At 54.7% G+C, this 26,729-nt stretch overlaps 1 protein-coding gene across 1 annotated transcript in view; it reads left to right on the top strand.

Moving 5' to 3' along the window:
• Window positions 1-26,729, top strand: part of ECE1 (endothelin converting enzyme 1) — a 54,371-nt gene that overhangs the window by 11,655 nt on the left and 15,987 nt on the right. Inside the window, 7 exon segments of the mRNA XM_065879729.1 lie at window positions 2,950-3,162; window positions 13,202-13,323; window positions 16,980-17,010; window positions 17,013-17,125; window positions 18,274-18,339; window positions 19,408-19,599; window positions 25,310-25,452. Coding sequence (XP_065735801.1) covers window positions 2,950-3,162; window positions 13,202-13,323; window positions 16,980-17,010; window positions 17,013-17,125; window positions 18,274-18,339; window positions 19,408-19,599; window positions 25,310-25,452 — 880 coding nt within the window.

Here is a 26,729-nt window from a genome sequence, read left to right as displayed (position 1 = left end):
ACCTTGCAGTGTGCCTAGCAGATTAGGTGCTTAGTGAAGAACTCAAGCCTCTCAGACTGATTCCTGGGGGCTGGCTTCTTATTTTGTTTTAAAACCAAGTCCCCCTATGATAACTACAAATACCTCTCTCTCTGACTCTCTCTCTCACACACACACACGCACACGCACACACACACACATACATCACACACACCACACACACACCACACACACACACACACACACATATTCTGATGTGTCTTTCTCCCTGAGAATCACCCTCTTAACAGCTGGCTTCTGGGTTTTCCCACCAGCCAAGTATTTGTCAAGCTTTACTTCCTGCAGTTTGTTGTATAAAAACAATAGGTATTCTTTTCCTTTTCCAGATATGAAGTTATATCATAATAGTGAATAGGCTTTTTCAAACTACACAGAAATTCTTTCCCCCCATCCCCTGCCCCCATAAAGATTCTGGTACGTTCCCTTCGTCGGGAAGTGGGGCATGCGACTCAAAGATCTCATTTAGAGATATTTTAAATGGTGCCATGTCCCCTACCATTTCCTTTCTCTGTTTTCATGCCTAAGGGCTCAATAATCTTTAATTGTTGTACGGTCATCTCAAAACAAGTAATTACCTCGACATAGAGTCGCCCTGATTTTTGTGCTGTTGTGCGACTGTTCTGAGCCCTTTGTCAGCCTTCAGGACTTTGGGTTTGTCATCAGATGTTAATAAGCACGCAGGCTGCCCAGCCCCAGCTGGCATTGTGTCTCCGAGTGCGAGGAAGACCACCCTGCCAGCCCATGCATTCTCTTCTGCTCTCTGAGGATTGGCCTGGGAACAGTGGACCCTAAGACTCCAGGGAGCTGAGCCCCCCGCCCAGCCATGAGATCATCATCACCATGAAACTGGTTCTACCGTCCTTCCTCATCTCCAGATGGAGAAACCGACCCCCAGAGAGACGAGGCCACTTGCGTGAGGCCAGAAGCAGAAAGCTGGGATTTGAACCCAAGTCTAAGAAACAGCCCCTGACACCTGCCCTGCTGCCTTCCTCCCTGTGCAGTGGGGAGCTGAACGTGCCAGAAGGGCTGCAGCAGCCCCTGGCACGACCGGCCAAGGGGTGATGAGGGAAAGTGGGAAAACCCCGGCCTTGGCATTGCCGAAGCAGCCTGGGCGCTCCCACACCACAGAGCGACTTGTTCCGTTCACTGGCTCAGAGCCTTGGCGTCCTCATCCTCCAACGGGGGTGTCGCCCCCGTATCAGGAAACGGTCCCTCTTGTTGCCAGTCAGCTTGGGTCAACAGGCGGCGCGGCGGGCCTGTGTGCTAAATCACAAGCCTCCCTCTCCTGCAGTCAGCTTCATCTCGTCACCTGGGGCTGGGCCACGGCTGAGGCTGCCCACCGTTTGCTTCCTTTGCTTGAGCCCACCGACCAACCTCGCCTCGGGAGTCCGGCCCCCTCCTCTTGCCTCTGCCCCATGTCCTGTGAGAACCGGCTCAAAGGAAGCTGGTTCCTCTGTGCACTGTGTTTTGGGGGCACTTGGAGGATTTGGCAGCCCTCCACACTGCCCACCTGCGCCAGCTCCCATCCCTCCTCATGGCAGCACCTGACAGATGGGGCTGCCCTGCCTCCTGGGCCAGTCATCACCGGAGGGCTCCCTTCCAGGCCCATAGCAGGCATAGCAGAGAGAGACTGGGGTTCAAACCCCAGTGGCCACTGAGCAGGGTTCTTAGTCTCTCTGTGCCCCAGTTTCCCTGTATGTAAAGATGGCCTTAAAGTGATCTCTTAGGGTTGTTTCATTTTTGTTTTTTTGAAGATTCAGTGAGATAACTCTGCTGCCTTGTACTCAGTGGGAATGATTTTTCATAGTTCCTTCTATTCCTAAGACTCTTTCTTCCTTCCTGAGTCCTGGCACCGTATTGTCTGCATCACCCATTTGGCATGGACTAAATATCCTCGGTCTATGTTGGTAGAATAAATGACAGACATTTCTCCTACTGTTGTCTTTTTACTTTTCTTGTGTGTATCCCCAACTAAATTATTAACTTGGAGGAAAGGACTATGCCTTTTATATCCCCCCCACCACACATACACACACACACCACACACACACCACACACACCACACACACACACACCATACACACACACACCATACACACACCACACACACACACCATACACACACCACACACACACGCCACACATACCACACACACACACCACACACACCACACACACACACACCATACACACACATGACACACACACCATACACACACACCACACACACACCACACATACCACATACACACACACCACACACACCACACACACCACACATACCACACACGCACCACACACACACATGCCACACATACCACACACACCACACATACCACACATACCACATACACACACACCACACATACCACACACGCACCACACACACATATGCCACACATACCACACACACCACACACACACACACACACACACCACACACGCCACACACACACACCACACACACACCACACACATACCACACACACACCACACACACACACACATATTCTGCAAAGAACCTGGAAGATACTCAGTAATTATTTTGTTGAATAAATGAATGCATGAGTGAGCAAATAAATTTGTTGAACATCAGGGAATAGTAAAAACATCAATGAATATTTGTGGAAGGAAGGACTGATTAAAAGAAGCACCTTGGTTCAGGATAATTTTAAAGCCATGGAAAGGATTTTAGGCAGCTAGACAGAAGTCTAATTTTACACATCAGGAGATCGTGAATCTCCTGAAATCTTTTCTCCGTAGTGGTCTAGTGACTGTCCAGTTCCAAATCTGTTTGGTCAGGGCGGGGGTGGGGCATGGCACCCCAGAGCCCCAGGCCACCAGCACTATATTCCCATAGCCTCTTCCCTGCCTTCCCTTCACTGGCCTCTTGTCCTTGACCCCTGCCAGGAACCCCCTCGGTGTGCCTAAGTGACGCCTGCATCTCGGTGACCAGCTCCATCTTGAGCTCCATGGACCCTACGGTGGACCCCTGCCAGGACTTCTTCACCTATGCCTGTGGCGGCTGGATCAAAGCCAACCCCGTGCCTGACGGCCACTCACGCTGGGGGACCTTCAGCAACCTCTGGGAACACAACCAAGCCATCATCAAGCACCTCCTCGGTAAGCACCCGGCAGCGGGACCAGTGGACGGACTGCAGAGGACGGCTGTCCGCTGGACCTACCTGGCCAGGCCTGGTTGAAGGAAGAGCTTGGCAGGATGGGGAGACGAAGGGCTGTGGAGTAGGTGAGACTGGGTTAAATGTGCCCCATCATTCGGTGCGTGATCCTGAGCAAGTCACTTATCTCTGAGCCTTACTTTCTTCATCTATGAGAAGAGGATTAATAATACCCAAACTGCAGAGGTTCAAGAACGAGTGAGCACATGTGTGAAGCATTAACGTGGCATGTGTGGCATGTAGTAGGTGCACAAGAACTGGTAGCTGTGGTCATTGCTCTCCTGGCTTTAAGCTGTTCCTTAGGTTTTGACTAGTACTGACTGTGAGTTTTGCAAGTTACGAGCAAAAGGAATGCACGCTGAGCACACTAGATCAGATTTTAAGGTTGTGAGCTGATCAAAGTTCCTCAGGTTAGAATCCCATATTGGTCTTGTTTGAAGTTGTATCTTTAGTTAATGTCTGTTGAATTAACATCTGCCTGTTGGGTGCTTCTCCATGTGGAATCAAAACACCCTGTGCTGTAACTTCTAGAGGTCCCGACTTAAACCCTTCAGGGCCGAGACCTTCACCGTACCTGTCTCCTGCTGACCCCTGCTCCATCCTGGGACCCTAAATGCTGGGAGAGGCTAGGTCATGAAAAGCCAGTCAATCCATCAATGACAGAGCTTAGATTTGACAAATACTTATTCAGTTTAAAAAAAAAAAAGCATCTTGATACTCAAAAGTAGGTAAATTGAAGAAGATACCTAAAAGGTGGCAGATCTTCCCAAAGGGACAGAAACCTTCTCATGAGATAGGAAAAGAGTCTAATTTGATGATTATGAATTTCAGGCAACTGTGTCTTTAAGACGAAAGTGGAAATAAGCTAACTAGGTTAAGGAGACCTTTGCTTGTTTTCCCCACCTCAGCCCCAGGGGGCGTGGCTGCTGCAGGGTGGAACTCACCCACCACTTCTGGGCCCCCAGCAGCTGCTGGGCAGGGCCCCCTGGCAGCTCCCTGCTTGTCTCCCTGAGGGACAGAGCCGGGTGGTGTGTGAAGGCGGGGCTGAGGGAACCCCATATGTCAGGAGCAGCAAAGCCCCCTGTGCGCTTTGTGCTACCCGAGTGCCTTTGCAAGGGGACCCAGCCTTTTATTTCAGAACTAAAGGCAAATATGTCTGTGGTAGCCAGACTGGGACTCAGGGATGTCCCTTCCCCAGCACCTAAAGACACAGCCAGGGACTGCGCAGGGACCATCAACCAAAGCAGGGGAACAGTCCAGATAGGATAACGAGATGGGCTAGTGCCTCTGCTTCAGTCACCGGGACCTGGGTTCAAGTCCTGGTTCTGCTACTTACTGTGTGATCTTGGGTCAGTTACATAACCTCTCTGTGCTCTTGTCTCATCAGTACAATGGGAACCATGCCTCCTCCAGGTTTGGAAAATTAAATGGGAAGCTTTAAAGCGCTTTACCTAGGCCAGGTGTATTGTGGTGGCTGCTGTCTGTGTTGGTTTTACCATTATTATTTACCCTTGACCTTTGCCCAGTACTTTTCAGTTTACAGAGCTCTTTTGTAGATACCACCCTATGTGACCCTGTAGGGTAGGAGCTAGGAAACTGTTGCTCACCCCGCTTGATAGACGAGGAAACTGAAATCCAGAGAGCTCCTCAAGACAGGCTAGCAGGTGGCAAAGCTGGGACTGCCTGACTCCTGGTCACATGTCCTTTCCCTGTCCCACACCACCTCCAGCAGGTGCCAGGGGCAGTACGACTCCCTGCCCATCTTGTTGGGGAGAGCCTGCAGGAAGCACGGAGCTCTGAGAGTCTGAAGGAAAGAAGGAAAGAGGTTGGCATTTGCTGAGTGTCTGCTATGTGCCGTGCTCTGTACCAGGCTCATCATATCCACTGCCTCCTCAATCCTCGCAGCTACCCTGGGACTTAGGAACTGTGGTTCCCATTTCATGGATGAGGAACCTGAGAAAAGTTAAGCTTGCCAAGGACACCCTGCCAGTCCAGGATGAAGAGGGTCTCCAGCCAGGGGAAGCAGTTAGCACCCAGAGGGGATGGGGGAGACAGGCGGATGGGCCCTCTAACTCCCCAGTCAGGTCCAGAACTGCCCCTTGTGTAGGACCCCCATGGGTCCTGATCCTGCTAGCTCTAGGAGGATCTTGGGTCCTATCAGGAAGACCTTGGGTCTAGGCCAGGACCGAGCTCATCCCCCTCCCCTACCCCGCAAGCAGCAGTCCTGGGCTCTGGCCTTACATCCCCGCTGTCCCTGGGGGTCAAGGTAGGGGTGGGGGAGTGCACTGAGCCGGGCACGGAGCAGCCGGAACCCTGACCCCGGGGCCGGGCCCAGTGGTATCAGGAGTGAGCCCTAGCATGCTAGCTCATCACGTGTGGCCTTGGACGAGTGACCCGGCTTCTCTATAACTTAGTTTCACTATCTGTGAGATGGGAATAACGGTGCCAGCTAACACTCAGGGTTACTCTGGGTACTGTCTCACTGTGATGGGTCAGAGTCCGTAGCACAGAGTCTGGCACCCAGTAGGTACTCAGCAGAGTAGGCCTGCCCTCCTCGGTGGTGGTGGGTGAGCTCCAGCCCAGACATCTGCCTACAAGCGGTGTGACTAGAGAGGCTGCTCAGCCTGCCCCAGCCCTTCGCCTATGGAGTGGGAACTAACTCCGAGCATTGGCAGGTGTGTTCTAAGGATTAATTGGGTGGTTGAAGAAAGAGTAATTATTGCTTATTTTATTTCTTATAGAAGCACCGATAGAGCTTCTTATCGGGAAAGGAGGGATAGGGTGTATCCATGACTATGCTGGGTTGTTTACTTGTATTATTTTATTCACGCCATGGAGTATATGCCCATTTTACAGATGAGACTCACAAATACAAAGGAAACATATTTCCTAGGAAATGGTGGAGCTGGAATTCAGTCCCAGACCTGTGAGGCCTCAGACCTGTATCCTTTCTTTCCTGATTCCGCTGTGCACACAGCGGTCATAGGGCCCCGCAAGTATGGTTTGCCAACCTCCTTTCCCCCAAGGCCGATTGATATTGTCCTCCAGGCCAGGCGAGACCTGCCCGAGGCCTGATGAACACAGTAGTTGGGGTCACCTCATGTCGTAGTGACCGAGAGCTTCCCCACAAGGCACATCCTGGCATCCCCTCTCCCCGGGCTCACTCCTGGAAACCAGTCTGGATACGGCGCCTCACTTATGGGCCTTGATACCTGGGACTTTGATACCTGGAAACTCCCGAAGAGGCAGGAAGTAGGTGAGTGGGTGACCAAAATATGCAGGAGTGTGGGCCAGTGCATTCTTGGGCTTAAGGCCAGCCTGGTTTCAGCTCCCCCAAGACAAAGGGGTCAGCCAGCAGGCCTCAGGAGGGAGCTGGAGCTGGTGGGGATTGGAGCACACAGGGGTGCCCTGCTGTCCAGGCTGGCTTGGGGAGCGGCTTCTCTAGGAGAAGAAGGACAATTCAGAGGCGTAAGGATTGTGTCAGCTGGCCAGGCAGGACAGCTGTTACCATCAACTTGCCGTGAGACCTTGGGCAAGCCACTTCTTTCTGTGAACGGTGAGTTTACTCCGGCGCCCTCAGAGGAAATCCAGGCAGATCTGTAGCAGGTGGGTTGAACTGGGCCAGGTGCCACCGTGGCATGTTCTGGCTGCCTGCCGGCTGGAGGGGGGTGACCTCAGCTGCACGAGATACAGATGCCTCTCCCAAAAGACACTCTGCCATCCACCCAAGCTGCCAGCTTGGGCTGTCCTCGTAGGCTTTGGGGAGACAAGAGTGTCCTCACTTCATCAGAGGAAAGGCACAGCTGGACCCGTCACCCCTTAGGCTGGGCCTTGCCTTAGGGCTTTTAGCACAGGCTATTCTGCCATCGGGAACACCTCCCAGTCCTTCAAGACTCTGGTCAAACCTGCTTCTCCCGTTATGCCTTCTGTGGATACCCAAGGGCCTCTCCGGGCTTGAGCTACAGTTATATTTTGTGTACTTGTCATATTTACTACATTTTATATTCTAAGATTAATCACGAAAAAAAAAATTGATGCCTGCTTGTTGTAACAATTCAAGTAACACAGATTCCATAAAGAAAAAGCTAGTGGTCTCCCTTTCTTCTACTCCTGACACCAGTCTCCCTGAGAAATACATGCAGAATCATTCCAGTAGCATTAAACTTGTCCATGTCAGTGACTTGGCAGTTAATCGTGTCACGCTGTGACATCTCTTGTATTTTCATTTTGATCTTTTTCCAGTATTTACTGTCTAATGTAGTTTCATCTTCCTGTAAACACTGGAAATTCTACAGACAAGCTCTGCATCTGAAATGCTTTCTATCCAATTTCACGCCTGCAGCTGCAGGCCTTGCTTTTTCTTTCATGCTTGGGGAGTGGTGAGATGGACAGATTGATAAATCGATCCGAGGATGGGAGTAGGTATCCAGGGCTTCTTAGGGGTGGCTGGACTGCTTCAGATCTACCTCTGGTTTTCCAAGCCAACCTGCAGAAGAGGAAAGGGAAGCAGAGAGAGCTTAGGCCTCTGCTTTGGCCTCAGCCACTCACTGGTGTGACCTTGGACCGGTTACCCAGCTTCTTGCCTATAAATTGGCACCCGCTGGTGGAAACGGCTGTGACAAGATACACACATGCAGCCATGCCCACACACAGAGGAAGTAGCTCGTTTTCTCCGGGAGGCTTAAAAATGCGTGGGTTCAAATTCCGGCCTGCCGCCCATTAGCTCTGCCTCCATAGGCAAGTTCCTTCGTCTCCCTGGACCTCATTTTCCTTCTGTATGAAACGGGGTGGCCGTGTCCACCTCAGGGTGTCAGTGTGGTGATGAAAAGATCCCAGCACATGGCCTAACGAGCAGTAGTCACCAGTAAATGGGAATGGTCTTATCATGACTTTTGTTCTTCTACAGAAAAAGGCACTGCCTTGTCAGCTCCCCCTCTTACCCTCACCGGATGGGGCTCCTGAGGCCTGTGACTGTCTGAATTGTGTCTGTGGTTTTATCTAAAACAAACGCTGGTCCTGCCCTGATGTGGAGTCGGGGCCCCACAGGCTCCTGGCCAGCCGGTCTGGCCGCAGCACAGGGGAGGGGGTGGTGGCAGTGCCACAGAATCCTAGGAACCCCCATCTCTGTAGCCTCCCAGCTGCTGGAGCATTTGTTTCCTCCCCAGGGGTGATGTGGGAAATGGTGTTCCAATAAAAACTCCCAGAGGAAGAAGCGGGCCGATTAAATGGTATGCTATCTTTCCTCTCTGGGACTTTGGGGAAGTGACTGAGGAAGTTTCTGGAATTTGGGGTCCCTAAAAGGAAGTACCCAGGCAGTTGGGAGTCCTATTATCTGGTCCTGGGCTGCCAGATTGTTTCCAGACCACTGGGGCCCTGGAAGTGCCACCATCTCAAAAATGTGGCCCCCTGCTGGGTCCTGGGTGCTGACCTGTCCATTCCTCCCAGGCTGTTCCCTACTTCTGAGAAGTAAACAGGTCGGGGGGTGTCTTAAAGGAAACCAAGCTTTTCCTCAGGAGAAAATTAACTGTGCCCGACTTCACTCTGAAACCCAGCCTCCTCCCTCAGGCTGAAGTGATGGATGCCTTTCTCTGTGGCACTCCCAGACACGCCTTCATTCACTCTCTCAACAGTTACATACTGTCCACTAACTGTGTGCCAGCATCCCTAGGTGCCTAGGATCCTGTGAGGAATAACAGTCTTTTGTGTGTGTGGAACTTACATTCTCACAGGGGAGACAGACAATAAACAAATAAATGAGTTAATAGATAACATGGTTGTGAACAGTTAGGGCCTTGAAAAAAATCAAGTAGGATGCAGGGCCAGAGAAGGGAGAGGTCATGGTAGCCACGGTGATCAGGAAGGATGGGCCTGCAGAGAAGGGGACATTTGAGCAGAAGCTTGAATTGAGGGAGAGAAGAGACCACAAGGATGTGAGGGGAAGAGTGTGGCCGGCAGGAGGAACAGTGAGCACGGTGGCCCTGGGGTAGGAGCATGGAATCGAGAGGGGAGGAACAGAAGACAGGCTAGAGCTGGCAGCCAGGAGGTGGCAGGGCCCAAATCATCCAAGACAGTGTCTCTCAACCTTTTTTAATGACTGCTTCCTTCCTAAAATTTTAATACCACGGATATACTGTATGCTTGTTTCTGGACTGTATGTATGCATAAAAAGAATAAGATGTTTCTGGGGGACTTCCCTGGCGGTCCAGTGGTTAAGACCCCACACTTCCACTGCAGAGGGCATGGGTTCAATCCCTGGTTGGGGAACTAAGATCCTGCATGCGGTGCGGTGCGGCCAAAAAAAAAAAAAAAAAGATGTTTCTGCCATCCAAGAACTAATTCTCTCCCCACTTTTAGGAGCAATATTGTCCCAGTTGAGAATGCATGCTATAGGGCCTTCTAGGAAATTTTAAGGAATGTGTATACTCCAGTGCCTATTTGAACTGAAAGTATTCGAGACAACAGCTCTATAAACTCCCCCCAGGGTTCCACTTGGATGTTTAATAGACATCTCAAACTTAAAACATCTAAAACCGAATTGCTTATTCCAGTCCCCGAGCCTACCCTCCATCCCCAGTTTCTGCATCTTAGCACCCCCTTGCTCAGGCCAAGGAAGCCTGGCAGCATCTTGACTCCTGTTTCTCTCGCGTTCCCCCTGCTTCTCACCGCTTCTGTGCTGGCACCCTGGCCCAAGCCCCCACCATCACTCCATCGCTCACCTGGTCTGTTGCAGCGGCCTCTTACCTGGCCATCTCGCTTTGATTCCTGTCCCCCAAGGAGCCTGCCAGGTAGTAGGTGCCCTGTGAGTAAGGAGGAAGGAGAGGAGGTGGAGAATGTGCCATGGGCTGTCCTGATGGGCACAGGAGCCAGGGGGCGGCTGTGGGGCAGTGGAGGAGATTTACCTGCTCCTGGGGCCCCTGCCCCAGCCAGCATCAGCGTGGGAAGCCGGGGTGAGGGAGGGGGAGGACACGTGCTAACCCCTGGTGGGGCTCACACTCCTGTCCCTTCCTGCCCCACCTGCCTCATTTCCTCCCCGTGCAAGCCTCCAGCGGTACCCGGGCTCATCACCCTCTCATCCCCCAGATAGGGCATCCTTCCTCATCAGAAGCAGATCCTGAACTCTGTTCTTCCATCAAGCGTCGCTGAGGGCCACCGTGTGCCCGCCGGTGCTGGGGGAACAGGGGCGACTAGGATATGGACTAGTGGGCGAGGCAGCCCCAGCACAGCCCCCACTGCCACTCCACTTGCAACTCATCCTTCATCCCCAGGGCTCCGGCAGGGAGTTCCCAGGCCTCCCCCTGCCGTCCTCTCCAGCCCCCCTGGACTTTCTCCTTATAGCAGTCGCCCCACGTATAATCAGATGCCTTGCAATGCTCGCACTGCTGTCCGCCTGACCCACCAGGCTGGCCCCGTGCCTGTAGCCGTGTTGCCTGCTCCCTCCCCACACCCAGCCCGGCAGCCTCCAAACCTTCAGAACTTACTAAACATTTGTGGGAAAACAAGCGGAGGTAACAGCCAGGGTGTGGAGCTGAAAGGAAGGAAGTTTGACCTTGACAGTGAAGGAGAGAGGGAGGCGATGCATTCCCCCTCCTCTCAGCAATCATATGGGGCTTGTGTACAGGTGTCCAGGAACGGGGGTTCCGCCTGGAACTCGCTGTAATCAACACAGCCGGGCTGTTCCTTGGGAGTCTTTCTTCGGGCCTCTTATCTTGGTGGCCTTGGGGCCATGGAGGAGGGAGATGCCAGGCCCTTTCATGGGCCAGAGCACACAGGACACGCCTCCCCCGACACTGGCCTGGCATTTCAGGGTCATGGCCAGTCAGATGCTGCTTCTGGAGTCTGGTGAGCAGTGATGATTCTTCAAAAGCCTAGGTGATAGAGCTGATTCGCTTTGTTATACAGCAGAAACTAACACACCATCGTAAAGCGATTATACTCCAATAAAGATGTGGAAAATAAATAAATAAAGCCTAGCTGCTGGGGGCGGGTGTTGTCACAGAAACGAGGCCCCTGGGAGGGGTTTTGCCTTCCCTCATGTTGTGCTCTGTGAGTCTGAGAAGCAGGGCGAAGTTCAGCTCTCCCCACGTCTGCGTTCCCCCTCCAGAAGGCTCTTTTCATGCTCCAGTAGGGCCTGGGGCACACTCGGGTGTTTCCGGGGCTCAGCAGTGGTTGCCTGTGGTTTCCAGGGCTGTGTGTGCCCTCCACAGACCCTCAGCACGCAGGCCCCTGGACCTCTGTCTCTGTATCTCCCTTCAACTAGCCCCAGGCTTGTCCCATCCCCTGTTGAGGGCTGTCACTCTGACTGCAGCAAGATGGGGGCTGATGCTGTCTGACCATTGACACCCGTGATGCTGTTCATGGTAAGAACTGGGGGGCAGAGGAGCTCTCGGGAGAGGGGCTGGGAAAGCTAATTAGGCCAGTCAGGAAATGACTCCAACCCTTTTGAAACAGGCTACACCAGACATTTCTTCTCTCCCATGCCCTTTTATGCTTCCTTGCTTTTCCTCATACTGTCCACTCCCCCCAAACCCAGTACCCTTTCCCCTCATTTCTACCTGGTGGGTAACTTTTCATCTTTCAGAACCAGCTCAAATCATAGAACATCCTCTGGAGAAACGGCACCCCCCCCCCACCCCTCCCCACTCCACCAAAGGGCGTGACTTTTCTCTGGGTTCTAGAACCATTTGCGTTAGTCAAAGCACTATCTTGTCTTGGGGTCATGTCTTTGCATGTATGTGTCACCATTTGACCATGACCTCCCTGGAGGCAGGAGCGGGTCTTACTTGTGTCCATAAAACCTAGTGGCCAGCCCAGTGCTTGGCACCCAGTAGGTGCTCAGTGTTGAGGCCCTTCGTGAATGAACCTCTCAGGAGAAGCTTCATAGGCAAGATGGCCTCTGAGAGGCCTTGAAGGCTGAGTGGGGTTTGACAGTGTCCTATGCAGAAGGCCAAGGGGAGCTCTTTCTTCGTGTGTTTACTTGTTTGTTACTTGTGTCCTCACACTGGAAAGGAAGCTCCATGGAGACAGGGACGTTGTCTTTTGTGTCCCCAAAGCTGGCACAGAGCCTAACACGGAGTGAGCAGCTAGTACCCACTTAGTGAATGAATGGATGAAGCTCTGCCGGAAAAGGAAAGCAAAGGAAGGGGTTTCGGGGTCCAGGAGGGATGAGAATGAAATGAGGAAAAGTGGCCAGAGCAGTGAGGAGTTCCCCAAGGCGGGGCGGGAGCGGAGGGAACCGGGGGCCCGGCGGGGTGGGGGTCTGGAGCAGGGCTCTGAGAGAAAGGCGGATCCTCTGTGCCCTGGCTGCAGATGGGACACTGCCCCCACTTGTGCCCGTGCAGGAGCGTGGCCTCAGCAGTGGTTATTTCTGCTTTTTATTTCTTTATACATTTCTGCATTGTTTGAACTTTTTAAAATGGTGAGCATGTGTTTTTTATAATCTGGTGGGGGGTGGGAAGGGACATGGCAAAGGGCCTCTGAGTCAGCTCTCAGTCTGATGAACATGCCCGGCCCCTCTGAGGAAGAAGCGGAGAGTCAGTTTGTAATGAACGAGGCCTTAAAGCTTCCGTCCAAGCCCTGTCTTTACCACAAGAAAGGTTCTCTGGGATCTGAAAAAAAAAACAGACAGGTCTCTGTCCCACGCACCGGGCAGGGGTATCTGGGTCACACGCTAGCCGGCAGGGAAGGCAGACTGTCCTCCCGTTGGGTGGCCCGTGCTGCCAGGCCAGGGACACGTCTGAGAACCCATCCAACAGAGGGGGAGAAGCACAGTCTCCTCTCCTTACCTGTGCTCGGCGAATGAGGAGCCCTCCAGTCTGCCCACGGCGGTCAGATGCCCACCGTGGCGGTTTCCTCGCCTGCACTGACAGGCCCAAGTCCCAGCTCTTGTCACAGCTGAGAACACCGAGACTCCAAGAGGGACTCGCCCAGGGCCACCCAGTGTGCAAATGGGGGTGTGTTGCAAACTGCTGTCCTTGTCGTTCCAGAAAACTCCACGGCCAGTGTAAGTGAGGCAGAAAGGAAGGCCCAGGTATACTACCGTGCGTGTATGAACGAAAGCAGGATTGAGGAGCTCAAGGCCAAACCCCTGATGGAGCTGATCGAGAAGGTGAACCCCTACGCCCCATCTCCTCCTGCCCCTGCCCCCCATCTCCTACCCCTGCCTCCCATCTCCTCCTGGCCCCTGTCCCCTTCCCCCATCTCTTCCTGCCCCTGCCCCCGTCTCTTGCCCCTACGCCCCATCTCCTCCTGCCCCTGCCCCCTTCCCCCATCTCCTCCTGCCCCTGCCCCCCGTCTCTTGCCCCTGCCCCCATCTCCTACCCCTGCCCCCTGCCCCCATCTCCTACCCCTGCCCCCTGCCCCCATCTCCTACACCTGCCCCCTGCCCCTCATCTCCTACCCCTGCCCCCACCTCCCATCTCCTACCCCTGCCTCCTGCCCCCCATCTCCTATCCCTGCCCCCTGCCCCCATCTCCTCCTGCCCCTGCCCCCATCTGCTCCTGCCCTGCCCCCATCTCCTCCTGCCCCTGCCCCCTACCCCCATCTCCTCCTGCCCCTGCCCCCTACCCCCATCTCCTCCTGCCCCTGCCCCCTACCCCCATCTCCTCCTGCCCCTGCCCCCTGCCCCCATCTCCTCCTGCCCTGCCACTGCCCCCATCTCCTCCTGCCCCTGCCACCTGCCCCCATCTCCTCCTGCCCCTGCCCCATCTCCTCCTGCCCCTGCCCCGTACCCCCATCTCCTCCTGCCCCTGCCCCCTACCCCCATCTCCTCCTGCCCCTGCCACCTGCCCCCATCTCCTCCTGCCCCTGCCCCCTACCCCCATCTCCTCCTGCCCCTGCCCCGTACCCCCATCTCCTCCTGCCCCTGCCCCCTACCCCCTCTCCTCCTGCCCCTGCCCCCTACCCTCATCTCCTCCTGCCCCTGCCCCGTACCCCCCATCTCCTTCTGCCCCTGCCACCTGCCCCCATCTCCTCCTGCCCCTGCCCCCTGCCCCCATCTCCTTCTGCCCCTGCCCCCTACCCCCATCTCCTCCTGCCCCTGCCACCTGCCCCCATCTCCTTCTGCCCCTGCCCCCTACCCCCATCTCCTCCTGCCCCTGCCCCCTACCCCCATCTCCTCCTGCCCCTGCCCCCTACCCCCATCTCCTCCTGCCCCTGCCCCGTACCCCCATCTCCTCCTGTCCCTGCCCCGTACCCCCCATCTCCTCCTGTCCCTGCCCCGTACCCCCATCTCCTCCTGCCCCTGCCACCTGCCCCCATCTCCTCCTGCCCCTGCCGCGTACCCCCCATCTCCTCCTGCCCCTGCCCCGTACCCCCCATCTCCTCCTGCCCCTGCCCCCTACCCCCATCTCCTCTTGCCCCTGCCACCTGCCCCCATCTCCTCCTGCCCCTGCCCCGTACCCCCCATCTCCTCCTGCCCCTGCCCCCTACCCCCATCTCCTCCTGCCCCTGCCACCTGCCCCCATCTCCTCCTGCCCCTGCCCCGTACCCCCATCTCCTTCTGCCCCTGCCCCCTACCCCCATCTCCTCCTGCCCCTGCCACCTGCCCCCATCTCCTCCTGCCCCTGCCCCCTGCCCCCATCTCCTTCTGCCCCTGCCCCCTACCCCATCTCCTCCTGCCCCTGCCACCTGCCCCCATCTCCTCCTGTCCCTGCCCCGTACCCCCCATCTCCTTCTGCCCCTGCCCCCTGCCCCTCATCTCCTCCTGCCGCTGTCCCCTGTCCCCATCTCCTTCTGCCCCTGCCCCGTACCCCCCATCTCCTTCTGCCCCTGCCCCCTGCCCCCATCTCCTCCTGCCCCTGCCCCCTACCCCCATCTCCTCCTGCCCCTGCCACCTGCCCCCCATCTCCTCCTGCCCCTGCCCCCTGCCCCCATCTCCTTCTGCCCCTGCCCCCTGCCCCCCATCTCCTCCTGCCCCTGCCACCTGCCCCCATCTCCTCCTGTCCCTGCCCCGTACGCCCCATCTCCTTCTGCCCCTGCCCCCTGCCCCCCATCTCCTCCTGCCGCTGTCCCCTGTCCCCATCTCCTCCTGCCCCTGCCCCGTACCCCCCATCTCCTCCTGCCCCTGCCACCAGCCTGTACCCCTGGCTTCTGCCCCAGCTCTCAGCTGCCACCAGGGCCCAGCCACCTCACACCTCCAGCCACCTTGACCAGCTGGATCATGGAGTCTGTCTGTCTGCTGACGTGTGTCAGATTGTCTGAGTGAGTGTGTATGTGTGTGTGTACGTGCACATCTCTGTGTAGGTGGGAATGTCTATATGTATTTATGTGGGGCTGTCTGTCACATGTATATGTCTCTGGGCGTCTGTGAGTGGGACAAGGGCCCTATGTACAGGGAAGATGTTTCTCTACGTTGCTACTTCCATTTCCTCAGGCTACTTCCATTTCCTCAGGGAGCATGTTTGTGTGTGAGGAGGGGTGTGTTCTGGAAGGACCAACAGAAAGTCTGGGATCAGAAGCAGAGCCTTCCCTGTGAGGAGGGCCACGCTGACCCGGACCCCCCGTCACCCTGAGCAGAATGAGTCTTCTTCCTGGGCTCCTGCCAGTCAGCCTTGGATGGACTTGGGGGTCGGGGGGGCGCCCAAGGCTGGCCGCACTGCCCAGTGCACACAGAAGGGTGGCCGTGGGTGTTTTCGGGGGAACTGCTGCTCCCCGGAGGCCCGCCTCCTAGGTGGGCTCAGGGGAGGCACTGCAGCCGGGTGGGGAGCTGTGGGCATCCGGGACGGACAGCCCCTCCTCGCTGGCACAGGCCTCACGTGCCAGCACGTGCCCAACCGGGGAAGACTGAGGAGATGAAAAGCATCCCAACTCGGGGAGAAACTCTGATAGACCTTAACTCACCAACCTTTAAAGAATAAGGACCCTTTTTTTATAGGCACAATTGAATTTCTGCTTTAATAGGAATTACATTATGTGATGGAGTACTCAAAAGTGAACAGAGTACAGGAAAATTCTCCTTCCCATCCCCATCCCCAGCTACCTAGGAGCAGCCGCCATATGTTTTCATGACTGGTCCGAAACCCCTAATGAAGACAGACCAGGGACTTCCCTGGCGGTCCAGTGGTTAGGACTCTGCGCTTCCACTGCAGGGGGCGTGGGTTCAATCCCTGGTCAGAGAACTAAGATCCCACAAGCTGCGCAACATGGCACGGCGAGAAGAAAAAGAGAGAGAGGAAGGAAGGAGGGAAAGGAGGGAGGGAGGGGGGAGAGAGAGAGAGACAGAGAGAGGGAGGAAGGAAGGAAGGGAGGGGGAGGAGGGAGGGGAGGGAGAGGGGGAGGGAGGGGGAGGGAGGGAGAGGGAGGGGAGGGGAGGGAGAGGGGAGGGGAGGGAGGAGGGGGAGAGGAGGGAGGGGGAGGGAGGGGAGAGGAGGGGGGAGGGGAGGGGAGGGAGGGGAGGGGGAGGGGAGGGGAGGGGAGGGAGGGGAGGGGAGGGGAGGGGGAGGGGAGGGGAGGGGAGGGGGAGGGGAGGGAGGGGGAGGGGAGGGGAGGGGAGGGGAGGGGGAGGGGAGGGGAGGGGAGGGAGGGAGGGGAGGGAAGGAGGAAGGGAGGGAGAGGGAGGGGGGAGGGAGGAAGAGAGAGAGGAAGAAAAAAAGAAGAAGACAGACCAGCCCTTTCATTTACGCCTGAGGCTCAGAGAGGTCAGAGGAATGCAGAGGGTCACAGAGCAAGTCAGCAGCAGAGTCAGAATCCACACCCCAGTCTCTCCCCCCCCCACCCCCGCCCGACCCCGCTCATCCCCTCCCCGGCCCCCCTCCCTCCCCACAGCTCGGGGGCTGGAACATCACGGGGCCCTGGGACAGAACAACTTCCAGGGCACGCTGCAGGTGGTGACGTCCCACTACCGCACCTCGCCCTTCTTCTCCGTCTATGTCAGCGCCGACTCTAAGAACTCCAGCAGCAATGTGATCCAGGTGAGAGGCCGGGGGAGAGGGCCGGGCCTGACCCCAGGGCCTGTTTTGAGTTTAGCAAGCAGCACCGTGAGGGCAGACCTGCCCTGGGCGACAGGCTTCTGGTTTCTGAGCTTGGTTAATTCTGGAGGCTCCCGACTGTGAAATTTTTGCAGGAAAGTTGTGAAAGGGCAGGCTTGCCTTCCTTGGGTAGGTGGGGGTCACTGCAGCACAGGTGAATCTTTGGGGTTCTGACTGGTTACTGTGGGTCCCAGGAGTGATGTCAAGTCCTGGGCACAGCTGGAGTCACCTCCCGGTCACCCCAGCTCAGTCTCTGGCCTTTGTGGCTCTGCTCAGAATAGCTTTGAGTCCACCTCTTCCTGCCAGAGCCTGCCCCAGACTGAGTACCAGCACACCCAGGGGACCCCAGCCCTGCTCTGCCCACCCTCAGAGGCAGAAGCGAGAAACCCGGGTTGGGCCTCCTGAAGGCTAAGTTCCCACCCACCTCTGCCACTCACTCACTGCGTGACCATGGGCAAGTGCCTCAGCCTCTCTGAGATGCAATTTCCTTGTCAGTCAAATGAACTATAGCAATACCTACTCTAGGTATGTCAAGGTGTGGCCCAGGGCTCTGATAGGAGCTATCAGGGATTGACCCTCCCTACCTGCCCAGCACCCAACAAGGCCCTCACTGGCACTCTCTCCTTGAATCCTCATTCCAGCTCTGTGGGTTAGATAGTTCTCCTATTTTCCAGGTAAAGAACCTGAGGATCAGAAAGGTTCAGCAACTTGACCAAGGTGACACAGCCGTGAGTGGCTCTGGACTGCTCACCACCTTGGGAAGTGTTTAATGAAGCATAAGTGCTCTGCCAAGCCTAGAAGGAGTTTAAAGAGGAGGGTGGTTCCGTCTGACCTTCAGAAGGGCCCCAGATCCCCATGGCTGACCACATGTATGGGAAGGCATGTAGCCCAACATGTGTCTGTCCCCTCGCTGGGGGGCCCATCCCAGGGATGGCCTCGGCTACCAGCTTGTGCCGCTGCTGGGGCCTGAGCTGCTCCTCCATTGCCATGTGCCTGCCGTCCCTGGAGCGAACAGAGACTGCGTGCAGGTGTGCGTGTGCAGGTGTGCGAGTGCAATGGGAGATCCCCTCTCACCCCGCCTTTCTCTTCAGGTGGACCAGTCTGGCCTGGGCTTACCCTCCAGGGATTATTACCTGAACAAAACCGAGAATGAGAAGGTAGGTGTGCCTCTTCAGAGAGTGGCTCCCGCCCAGACCCCCTCTCTCCATGGTTCATCCCCCTGGGTGTTCCCTCAGTGTACACACCTCTGCAGGTCTTTGAAGCTAGAGGAGCATAGAGGTGTCCCTTACCTGACAGTCCCTGGCAGGGGAGGGGTATCATTTGTCCCCATTCTAGAACGAGGCAGTGATAACGCCCACCACCTTATACACACATCACCTCTGGCCCTCCCAGTAACCCTGCAGGTACTGAACATCTCTGAACTTCATTCGCCTCATGTGTCACATGGACATTATTTTTACCTGGCCTGTTACAGAGGAGGAAATAAGGCTCAGAGATGCTAAGTGACCTTATCAAGGTCACACAGCCAGTCATCAGTGGTGAGGCTGAGATTCTCATCCAGATCCGCTAACTCCAAAGCCCACACCTTTCCCTCCCCCTGGCTGCCTTCTGTGATGTCCCAGGGAGACCTGGCCTGAAGTTGGTTGACTGTCCATTCATGATTCCACCCACTGTGCTGAGCAAGTGGCTACCAAGTGCCTGATGCTAGGGAGACAGTGGGGAACAGGACCAGCCTGGTCCCTGCCCCATGGGGCTTCGAGTCTAGGAGGGGAGGCAGATGTTATGTAACTAACCACCCGATTAGAGGCATGATGATAAATTGTGAGAAGGGAAGGGTGAGCTGAGAAAGTAACCTGGAGACCTAATTCAGATCTGGGGGCCTGGTAGAGCAGGGTGGCTCAGAAGTGCGTTCCAATGATTGAGCGATGGCCCAATTGGTGGCTTCCATGTGATGAGCGTCCAGGAGGGAGTATGGGCTGGGACAGCAGGGACCAGCCCACTTCGGGACCTTTGTGGGCTTTATCCTGAGGGCCATGGGGAACCAGTGAAGGAGTGCACTGCCAAAACCGTTCTTGAAGCTGGTTTCCAGCGGGTATCCTGGGTGAAACCCCCCAGCCCCCTGGCTCCCTGCGCGGGGCTGCAGCTGGCCTGCCCCACCCTGCCCGCCTTGTCCAGTGGGCAGTGGGTAGCAGCCACTGACGGATGGGGGGTGCTGGGTCCCACAGGTGCTGACGGGATACCTGAACTACATGGTCCAGCTGGGAAAGCTGCTGGGCGGAGGGGACGAGGACACCATCCGGTCCCAGATGCAGCAGATCCTGGACTTTGAGACAGCGCTGGCCAACATCACCATCCCCCAGGAGAAGCGCCGGGACGAGGAGCTCCTCTACCACAAAGTGACAGCAGCCGAACTGCAGGTAGCTGAGCTCTGCTGACGCGGAGGCTGAGGCACCACAGAATTCAGGATGGAGGGCACTAGACTGGGGTGTTTACACCCCCTTCACCAGACCCTCAGAACAACCGCATGAAGCAGGGATGGTCGTTGTCCCCAGTTCACAGACGGAACTGAGGCTTAGGGAATTTGAGTTGCCTGCTGAAGGCCACACAGCCGGAGACCAGCCAAAGCCAGTCTCTTGCCCTACGCCAGGCTGCTTTTCTGCAACCGCAGCTACCTGGGGAGACTCTGTGGTCGTGATAATATTGGCTCACATTGGGCATTTCCAGTCTCTCAAGCTCAAGTACGTCAAGTACGTGAAGCTTGGGTTCTGATGTCACCTCCCTTTTCCGAGCCGGGAGGTCAGGTGATGTGCTCAAGGCCTCTAGGCTCCTAAGTGGCAGGGGAGCTGGGACCTGGGCTCAGGCTTGGCTCACTGGAGCTCTGCTTTTGACCACGACCCCTGGTGACCTCCTGGAGCTGTAACAGGGTTGGGGTCAGACGCCCTCTGCACTGGGTGTACCCATCTGAGAAGTCGATGGCTCTTCTGTAGGTCAGCCTCTATCAAAGCCTGCCCCCTGGTGGCTGCTTGGGACTTGCAGATAGTGAGGTGATTGCCTGCCAGTTCCTTCTTTCCAGTTCGTGGCATGTTGGTGTCCAGCCTTCCCCCAGGCTCTGGGGTCGCAGAGGAATCAGCAGAATGGCCTTAGTCAATCTTCCTGTTTCCTGCCATCGCCCAGGAATGCTCGGCTAGGCCGTGCTTCCCTGCTCGGAAGGATGTCCAGGCCACCTGTGGTGAGGCTTCACTCTTCCTCTGCCCAGCCGAGTCCTGCCCATCCATTAGATTTTGGCTCATCTCTGCTGCTTTAGGGAAGAACACCTAGGTCCCTACCCCTTTTTCTCTCTCCATCCCTCCCTCCAACAGGTGTCTGTGGGGCTACCTTGGGGCCTTTCTCTTGACGTGCTTCCAGGCGAGTAAGGGACACCAGCGAGGAAACAAGCTCAGTCTCGTTGCCGAGTGCTTTGGGCAAAAGAAGCAGGGCACTGGGGCCAGGGGCAGAGCTAAGTCAGGGAGGGTGAGTCTAATGAATAAGAGAGCAGGGGCCAGGCTGACTGAGTGTCCCAGGCGGAGGTGCAGCCCACACAAAGGCTGGGGATGAGGGCAAGAGAGCCTGGCCTCCTTCTGGGTGCCAGCTGCCCTTTAGGTCCCCAGAGGAGCTGGCATCAGGGGGAGTGGTGCTGAGTGGATTGTTATGGAGATCAGCAGCCCGTGCTGGGCACCATCTGGCACTGTTTTTCCGCTCCGAGGCCAGGAAGTCGAGGAAGATGCTGTTTGTGCAACATGATTTGGTTTGCTCCAGCTGCCCAGTTCTCAGCCCAGAGGGCTCCAGCAGTCCCTCTCCCCCCTGCATGGCCACGAAGGCAACTGACAGCCCGAGAGTGGCCGAGAAAGCACAGTAGCCCTGGGCACATCTGCCCCAGCGTGGCTTCCAGGCTCTGCCCCTAGATGTCTTTTCATCATTGCTTTTGCTCTATTCTTCCAAGCAAGCAAGGAAAGGCTTTTCCTCCCTCCCAGCTACAGAGCTCCCAGGTTGGGGAGGATTTTAGCAGAGGCAGCAGCCTGGAGTTGTGTGAGTCCTGGGCTTGGAGTCAGAAGACTGCTCTGGCCCAGCCCCACCGTGAGCCTTGGGCAAGTCACATAACCCCCTCTTTGAGCCTCGGTTTCCTTCCTTGTAAAATGGGCTTTGCTTGCTCATTTACACCTGCTCCGTTGCAGAACACAGAGACAAATGAGGGACAGCCCCTGCCCTCATAAGGGGCAGTGGTTCTTAACTTTAAGTCACAGAATTCTTTGAGGACAGGTTGAAAACTGTGGCGCGTCTCCCAGGAGAAATGGGCATGGTTACGTATAAAAAAATTATATCTCGTGTTTAAAGAAGTCCTGGACCCCTGAAGCCTGGTGTCCTGGATGAGAATCGGCCTGCCCTGCCCATGGGGTTGCATGACGGTGAGATAAGGCAAAGGATGAGTTCTCATCTTGTAAACTGACATGCAATTCGAACATATTACAGTAATCGATCTTAGTATTATTCCTGTGTCATCGGTGATGACAGCCCACGTGTCCAGCCCTAAACCAGTTTGATTCATTCCACCCTTGGACAGAGAATGTCTTTTTGTTCCCTGGTATCTGGAAATTTGGTGTTCTTCCCAGACTCCAGGAGGCTCAGGGAAAGGCGCCCCAGCCTTTCACAGTGTGGTTCTAGGAATACATGGCGGTTCCAGGCAAGCCCCCAGCAGCAGAGTCTGAATTCAGACCTATGAATCCAACATCCTTCTGTTGCTTCTCTAGGGGCTTGAGGACCTTCCTGTTCCTTTCTAGGACCTTCCACACCAAAAATTGATTGGGAATGAGCCCCACCCTCTGCTCTAAATTCTTCAGCTGAGATAGAGCCTGGGAGCACCCTCGTTCCTCTCCCAGTTTGCAAGCCTACTTGAGCTGGGTGCTTGGTGACCAGCAGTGCTCTTTGGCTGCGGGTGTGGAAAATAGAGCTCATCTGTGTGCCCCAAAGGCTTTGAGTCACAAGTGGAATGTCCTGGTTGGTTAAAACAGCCGTCTCCATGGAGATGGACCCAGGCACTCGGGTTTAAGTTAAGTGTTCACTAAATCAGTAAAGATTGAAAATGTGAAAATCCTGGTATTCAACATGCACTCTGTTTCAGAGTTGTGGGAATTTACCTGCACAGAACACCTGCTCTCCCAAAAGGAACAGGCTTGTGTTAAGTATACGGGGATTTATCATCACCTGTATCTGTACCCTGATCAGAGAGTTCCAATCACCTGCAGTTTATGAAGCTCTTGTTAATTGTATAAACAGCAACATTTTGTAAACTTGGCGATTTTCCCGGGGGACTTTGCCAGCAGGTCACACTGTCAGGTGGCTCTAAGTGTTGAGCCCTGTCTGACCATCTCACCTGGACACCTTCAAGTTTTGCAGCCATAGAAATTTGATGGAGAGCCCCAGAGGTCACCTGCTTAAGGAGCTCTTGCCAGGAAGAGAGGGAGGAATGGACAAGCTACGGGGAAGAAGAAGCTCGATTTATTGTATAAGCTGTCCCGAGAGGCACAGAGTAGCCCACCCTTGGCAGGGATTTTTTTTTTAACTTATTTTTATTTTATCTGTGGCTGCGTCAGCTTTTTTTTTTTAATTAATTAATTAATTAATTATTTTTGGCTGCGTTGGGTCTTCGTTTCTGTGCGAGGGCTTTCTCCAGTTGTGAGCGGGAGCCACTCTTTATCGCGATGCGCGGGCCTCTCACTGTCATGGCCTCTCGTTGCGGAGCACAGACTCCAGACGTGCAGGCTCAGGAGTTGTGGCTCACGGGCCCAGTTGCTCCGCGGCATGTGGGATCCTCCCAGACCAGGGCTCGAACCCGTGTCCCCTGCATTGGCAGGCAGACTCTCAACCACTGCGCCACCTGGGTAGGGATTTTTGTCTCCATTTGAGAGAAAGGCTGCAAAGTGACTTGAGGTCTAGAGCTGGTTCATGATGGGGACCCCAGTCTAGGTCTTCTCCAAAACAGGGCTCTTCCCAGCTCACCTTGGTGCCAGGCAGATGGGGATGTATTGGGGCCCACTGGGCACAGCTCTTCCCAACTCTGTGGGTAGTTTGCAATAGGTCATGGTGGGAATGCAAATTATCCGGCATCACTGAGAGCCAGTTGTTAAATGTTTACCAGCACACCACTGCCCACGGGACCTGCCCTCCTCAGTCCTTTGAGGTCCTTGTTCCCCAGCAGCTGAGCTGCCCTTTAAAACCAGAGAGACTGTCAAGTGGGAGGTTTTTATGGCTGCCTCTGTCACTGAGGACATCATAAGTATTTACCAGCAGGTTATAGATTCATTGATGTCACAGATTGATTTTACGTTCTTAATTGATCTTCCTGTATGAAGGCCATTTATAAGGCATCTCTCGCTTCCTTTATCTGTCTTACATTTTGCCCGTTTTCAAGGGAACAAAGAACAGAATTTGGAATCAGTCCCAGGACCACTCTTGGGAGACTTTGAGCAATGATTACAATAGCTCATCAATGATTATAATAGCTAACATTGATTGCTTGCTAAATGCCAGATACCATTGACGTTACAGGCGTTTTTGCTGTAACACAGTATATGCAGTCCTGAAAAACCTTGCATCCTGTAAAACTACAGGACTGAAAAGAACTAAAAACGACAGAACATATGGGGAAAATAGGACTAGAGCAGTCCATTCAAAAGTTGTGTAACTTGAGGACATTATGCTAAGTTAAATAAGCCAGTCCCAAGGACAAATAGACTGCATGGTTCCACTTAGATGAGGTACATAGAGTAGTCAGGTTCACAGACAGAAAGTAGAATGGTGGTTGTCTAGGGCTGAGGGAGGGGGATGGGGGGAGTTATTTTTAATAGATTCAGAGTTTCAGTTTTGCAAGATGAACTCTGTGGATGGATGGTGGTGATGGTTGCACAACGTGAATATATTATGTTTAATGCCACTGAACTGAACATTTAAACGTGGCTAAGGTGGTAAATTTTATGTTACCCCAATTTTTTTTTAAAGTTGCGCCACTTGGTCATCAAAACACTCAAAAGACAGTAATTGGAACCTTGAGAAATAGCTCGCATGGCTGGAGGCTGCCTGGTGGGAAATGGAACTCCTGGCTGTGGACACGGAGACCCCGAAGATAGACAGATGGGAGCTCTATGCAGTGGGGCTGCCGTTAGGCGGGCCAAGGGCAAGTGCAGCCCTCTGGGAGCTGAGAGTTATGCAAAGTGGCATGTGCCTCTGTGGGGAGGGTTGTGTGCAGGTGCTCCTTTTAAATTATCTTAAAATAGAGCTGACTGGCTTCCTGTGTGGGCATGGGCTGAGCTGAGGGCTTTTCCTCTCTTGCTGAGGTTATCCTCCTATGCTTGCTTTTCCAGATCCCATGCCTGAGAAAGACCTGTGCATAGAGAATTCTGTGCACTCTACTGCTGTTATTCTTGTAGTTACCAATCGTACAGAAGACTGATCATATAGAATCTAGTTGATGTTACAGGACCACACGTTGAGTAGAGCAGACAGGATTGTTTAATTCTCACACTAACCCTGTGGGGTGGGTTTTATGATGATGATGAGCCTCACTTTTCAGATGAGATTCCCGAGGCACAGAGGGGCTCATCCACTTACTCCAGGTCACACAGCTAGTAAGCGTATGAACCCAGGCAGTTGGCTCCGGATTCTACACACATCCATTGCAGACCCCTCTAAGGCTCAGTTTCTTCATTAGTAAAATGGGGGTAATGGTACCTACCGCCTAGGCTTGTCATGAGGTCCAACTGAGAGAAGATGTGTGTCACTGATGGTGGCCCCTGGCACTGGAGGGGCTTGACCAACAGTGGCTGCCGCTGTTGTCACTGTGTCTCCTCTTATTCCATTTCGAGTTACAGTTTGGTGTTTGGTGCCTTACAGTTCTATACGTACAGCGTCTCTGACAACAGTCAGCCAGCCTGGGTTTGACATCACATCTGCCCAGTGCACCGTCAGCCAGCGCCCAGCTCTTTGCTTTGTCTGCGGTGAGGGCTTGATGGTGCCTTCTTCAGAAGAATGACCTAGAGTCCTGGGCTCTGAGGAGAAGCAGCCCAGCCAGAGTCATGCTGTCTGCTTCCCTTCCAGGCCTTGGCGCCCGCCATCAACTGGCTGCCCTTCCTCAACACCATCTTCTACCCCGTGGAGATCAACGAATCCGAGCCTATAGTCGTCTATGACAAAGAGTACCTGAGCCAGGTCTCCACTCTCATCAACATCACAGACAAATGGTAAGGGCACCCGGCCACCTGGGATGGGCTTCTCATGGGCAGCCTCTTGGTCACACACGGCCCCTCTCCTCAGCCAGGACGGGGGCCACACTGACTAGGAACATGGGCCCTGGGCTGGCTTCTGTGAGAGGCTGCAGGGTACCCAGGCTCCTCCGCCCGCCAGCTTGGTAGCCTTGGGCATGTTTCTTTCCCTTTTTCGGGTTCATTTTCCTCATCCATAAAATGGGGATACGAATACAGAGAACTGAGTGAAATAATCTGTGTGAAGTATTTTAACACAGTGCCCGACACTGAATGGGACTCAGTAAATGTTAGCTAATAATTTAGTTAATATTTATGATTTTTTAAAAATATTTATTTAGTGGGCTTCCTTGGGGGTGTAGTGGTTAGGAGTCCGCCTGCCAGTGGAGGGGGACGCGGGTTTGAGCTCTGGTCCGGGAAGATACCACATGCCACAGAGCAACTAGGCCTGTGTGCCACAACTACTGAGCCTGTGCTCTAGAGCCCGTGAGCCACAACTACTGAGCATGTGTGCCACTGCTCTTGAAGCCCGCGCACCTAGAGTCCGTGCTCCGCAACAAGAGAAGCCACCACAATGAGAAGCCCGCGCCCCACAATGAAGAGTAGCCCCCGCTCGCCGCAACTAGAGAAAGCCCACGCACAGCAATGAAGACCCAAAATAATAAATAATTTTTTAAATTATTTATTTGTTTGGCTGCGTCAGGTCTTAGTTGTGGCACACGGGCTCTCTAGTTGTGGCATGCAGGCTCTAGAGCGTGCAGGCTTAGTTGCCTCCCGGCATGTGGAATCTTAGTTCCCCGACCAGGGATTGAACCTGCGTCCCCTGCATTGGAAGGCAGATTCTTTTTTTTTTTTTTTTTTTTTTTGCGGTACGCAGGCCTCTCACTGCTGTGGCCTCTCCCGTTGCGGAGCACAGGCTCCGGACGCACAGGCTCAGCAGCCATGGCTCACAGGCCCAGCCGCTCCACGGCATGTGGGATCTTCCCGGACCGGGGCACGAACCCGTGTCCCCTGCATCGGCAGGCGGACTCTCAACCACGGCGCCACCAGGGAAGCCCCGGAAGGCAGATTCTTAACCACTGGACCACCAGGGAAGTCCTATGATTTTTTAATTGTAAAGATTTGTTGCAGAAATGTATTTAACTACAGAAAAAAATTCAAATTACCCAAAACACTCATGTTGATCTTATGGGATGTGTATGTGTGTTTGTGGAGAGAAGCAGGTATGTGAGAGAGAGAGCAAGAGGTGGATTTTC

The sequence above is a fragment of the Phocoena phocoena genome, chromosome 1 (assembly GCF_963924675.1).
Source record: "Phocoena phocoena chromosome 1, mPhoPho1.1, whole genome shotgun sequence".
Classification (NCBI taxonomy): domain Eukaryota; kingdom Metazoa; phylum Chordata; class Mammalia; order Artiodactyla; family Phocoenidae; genus Phocoena; species Phocoena phocoena.
This window is presented reverse-complemented; position numbering and strand designations above follow the sequence as displayed.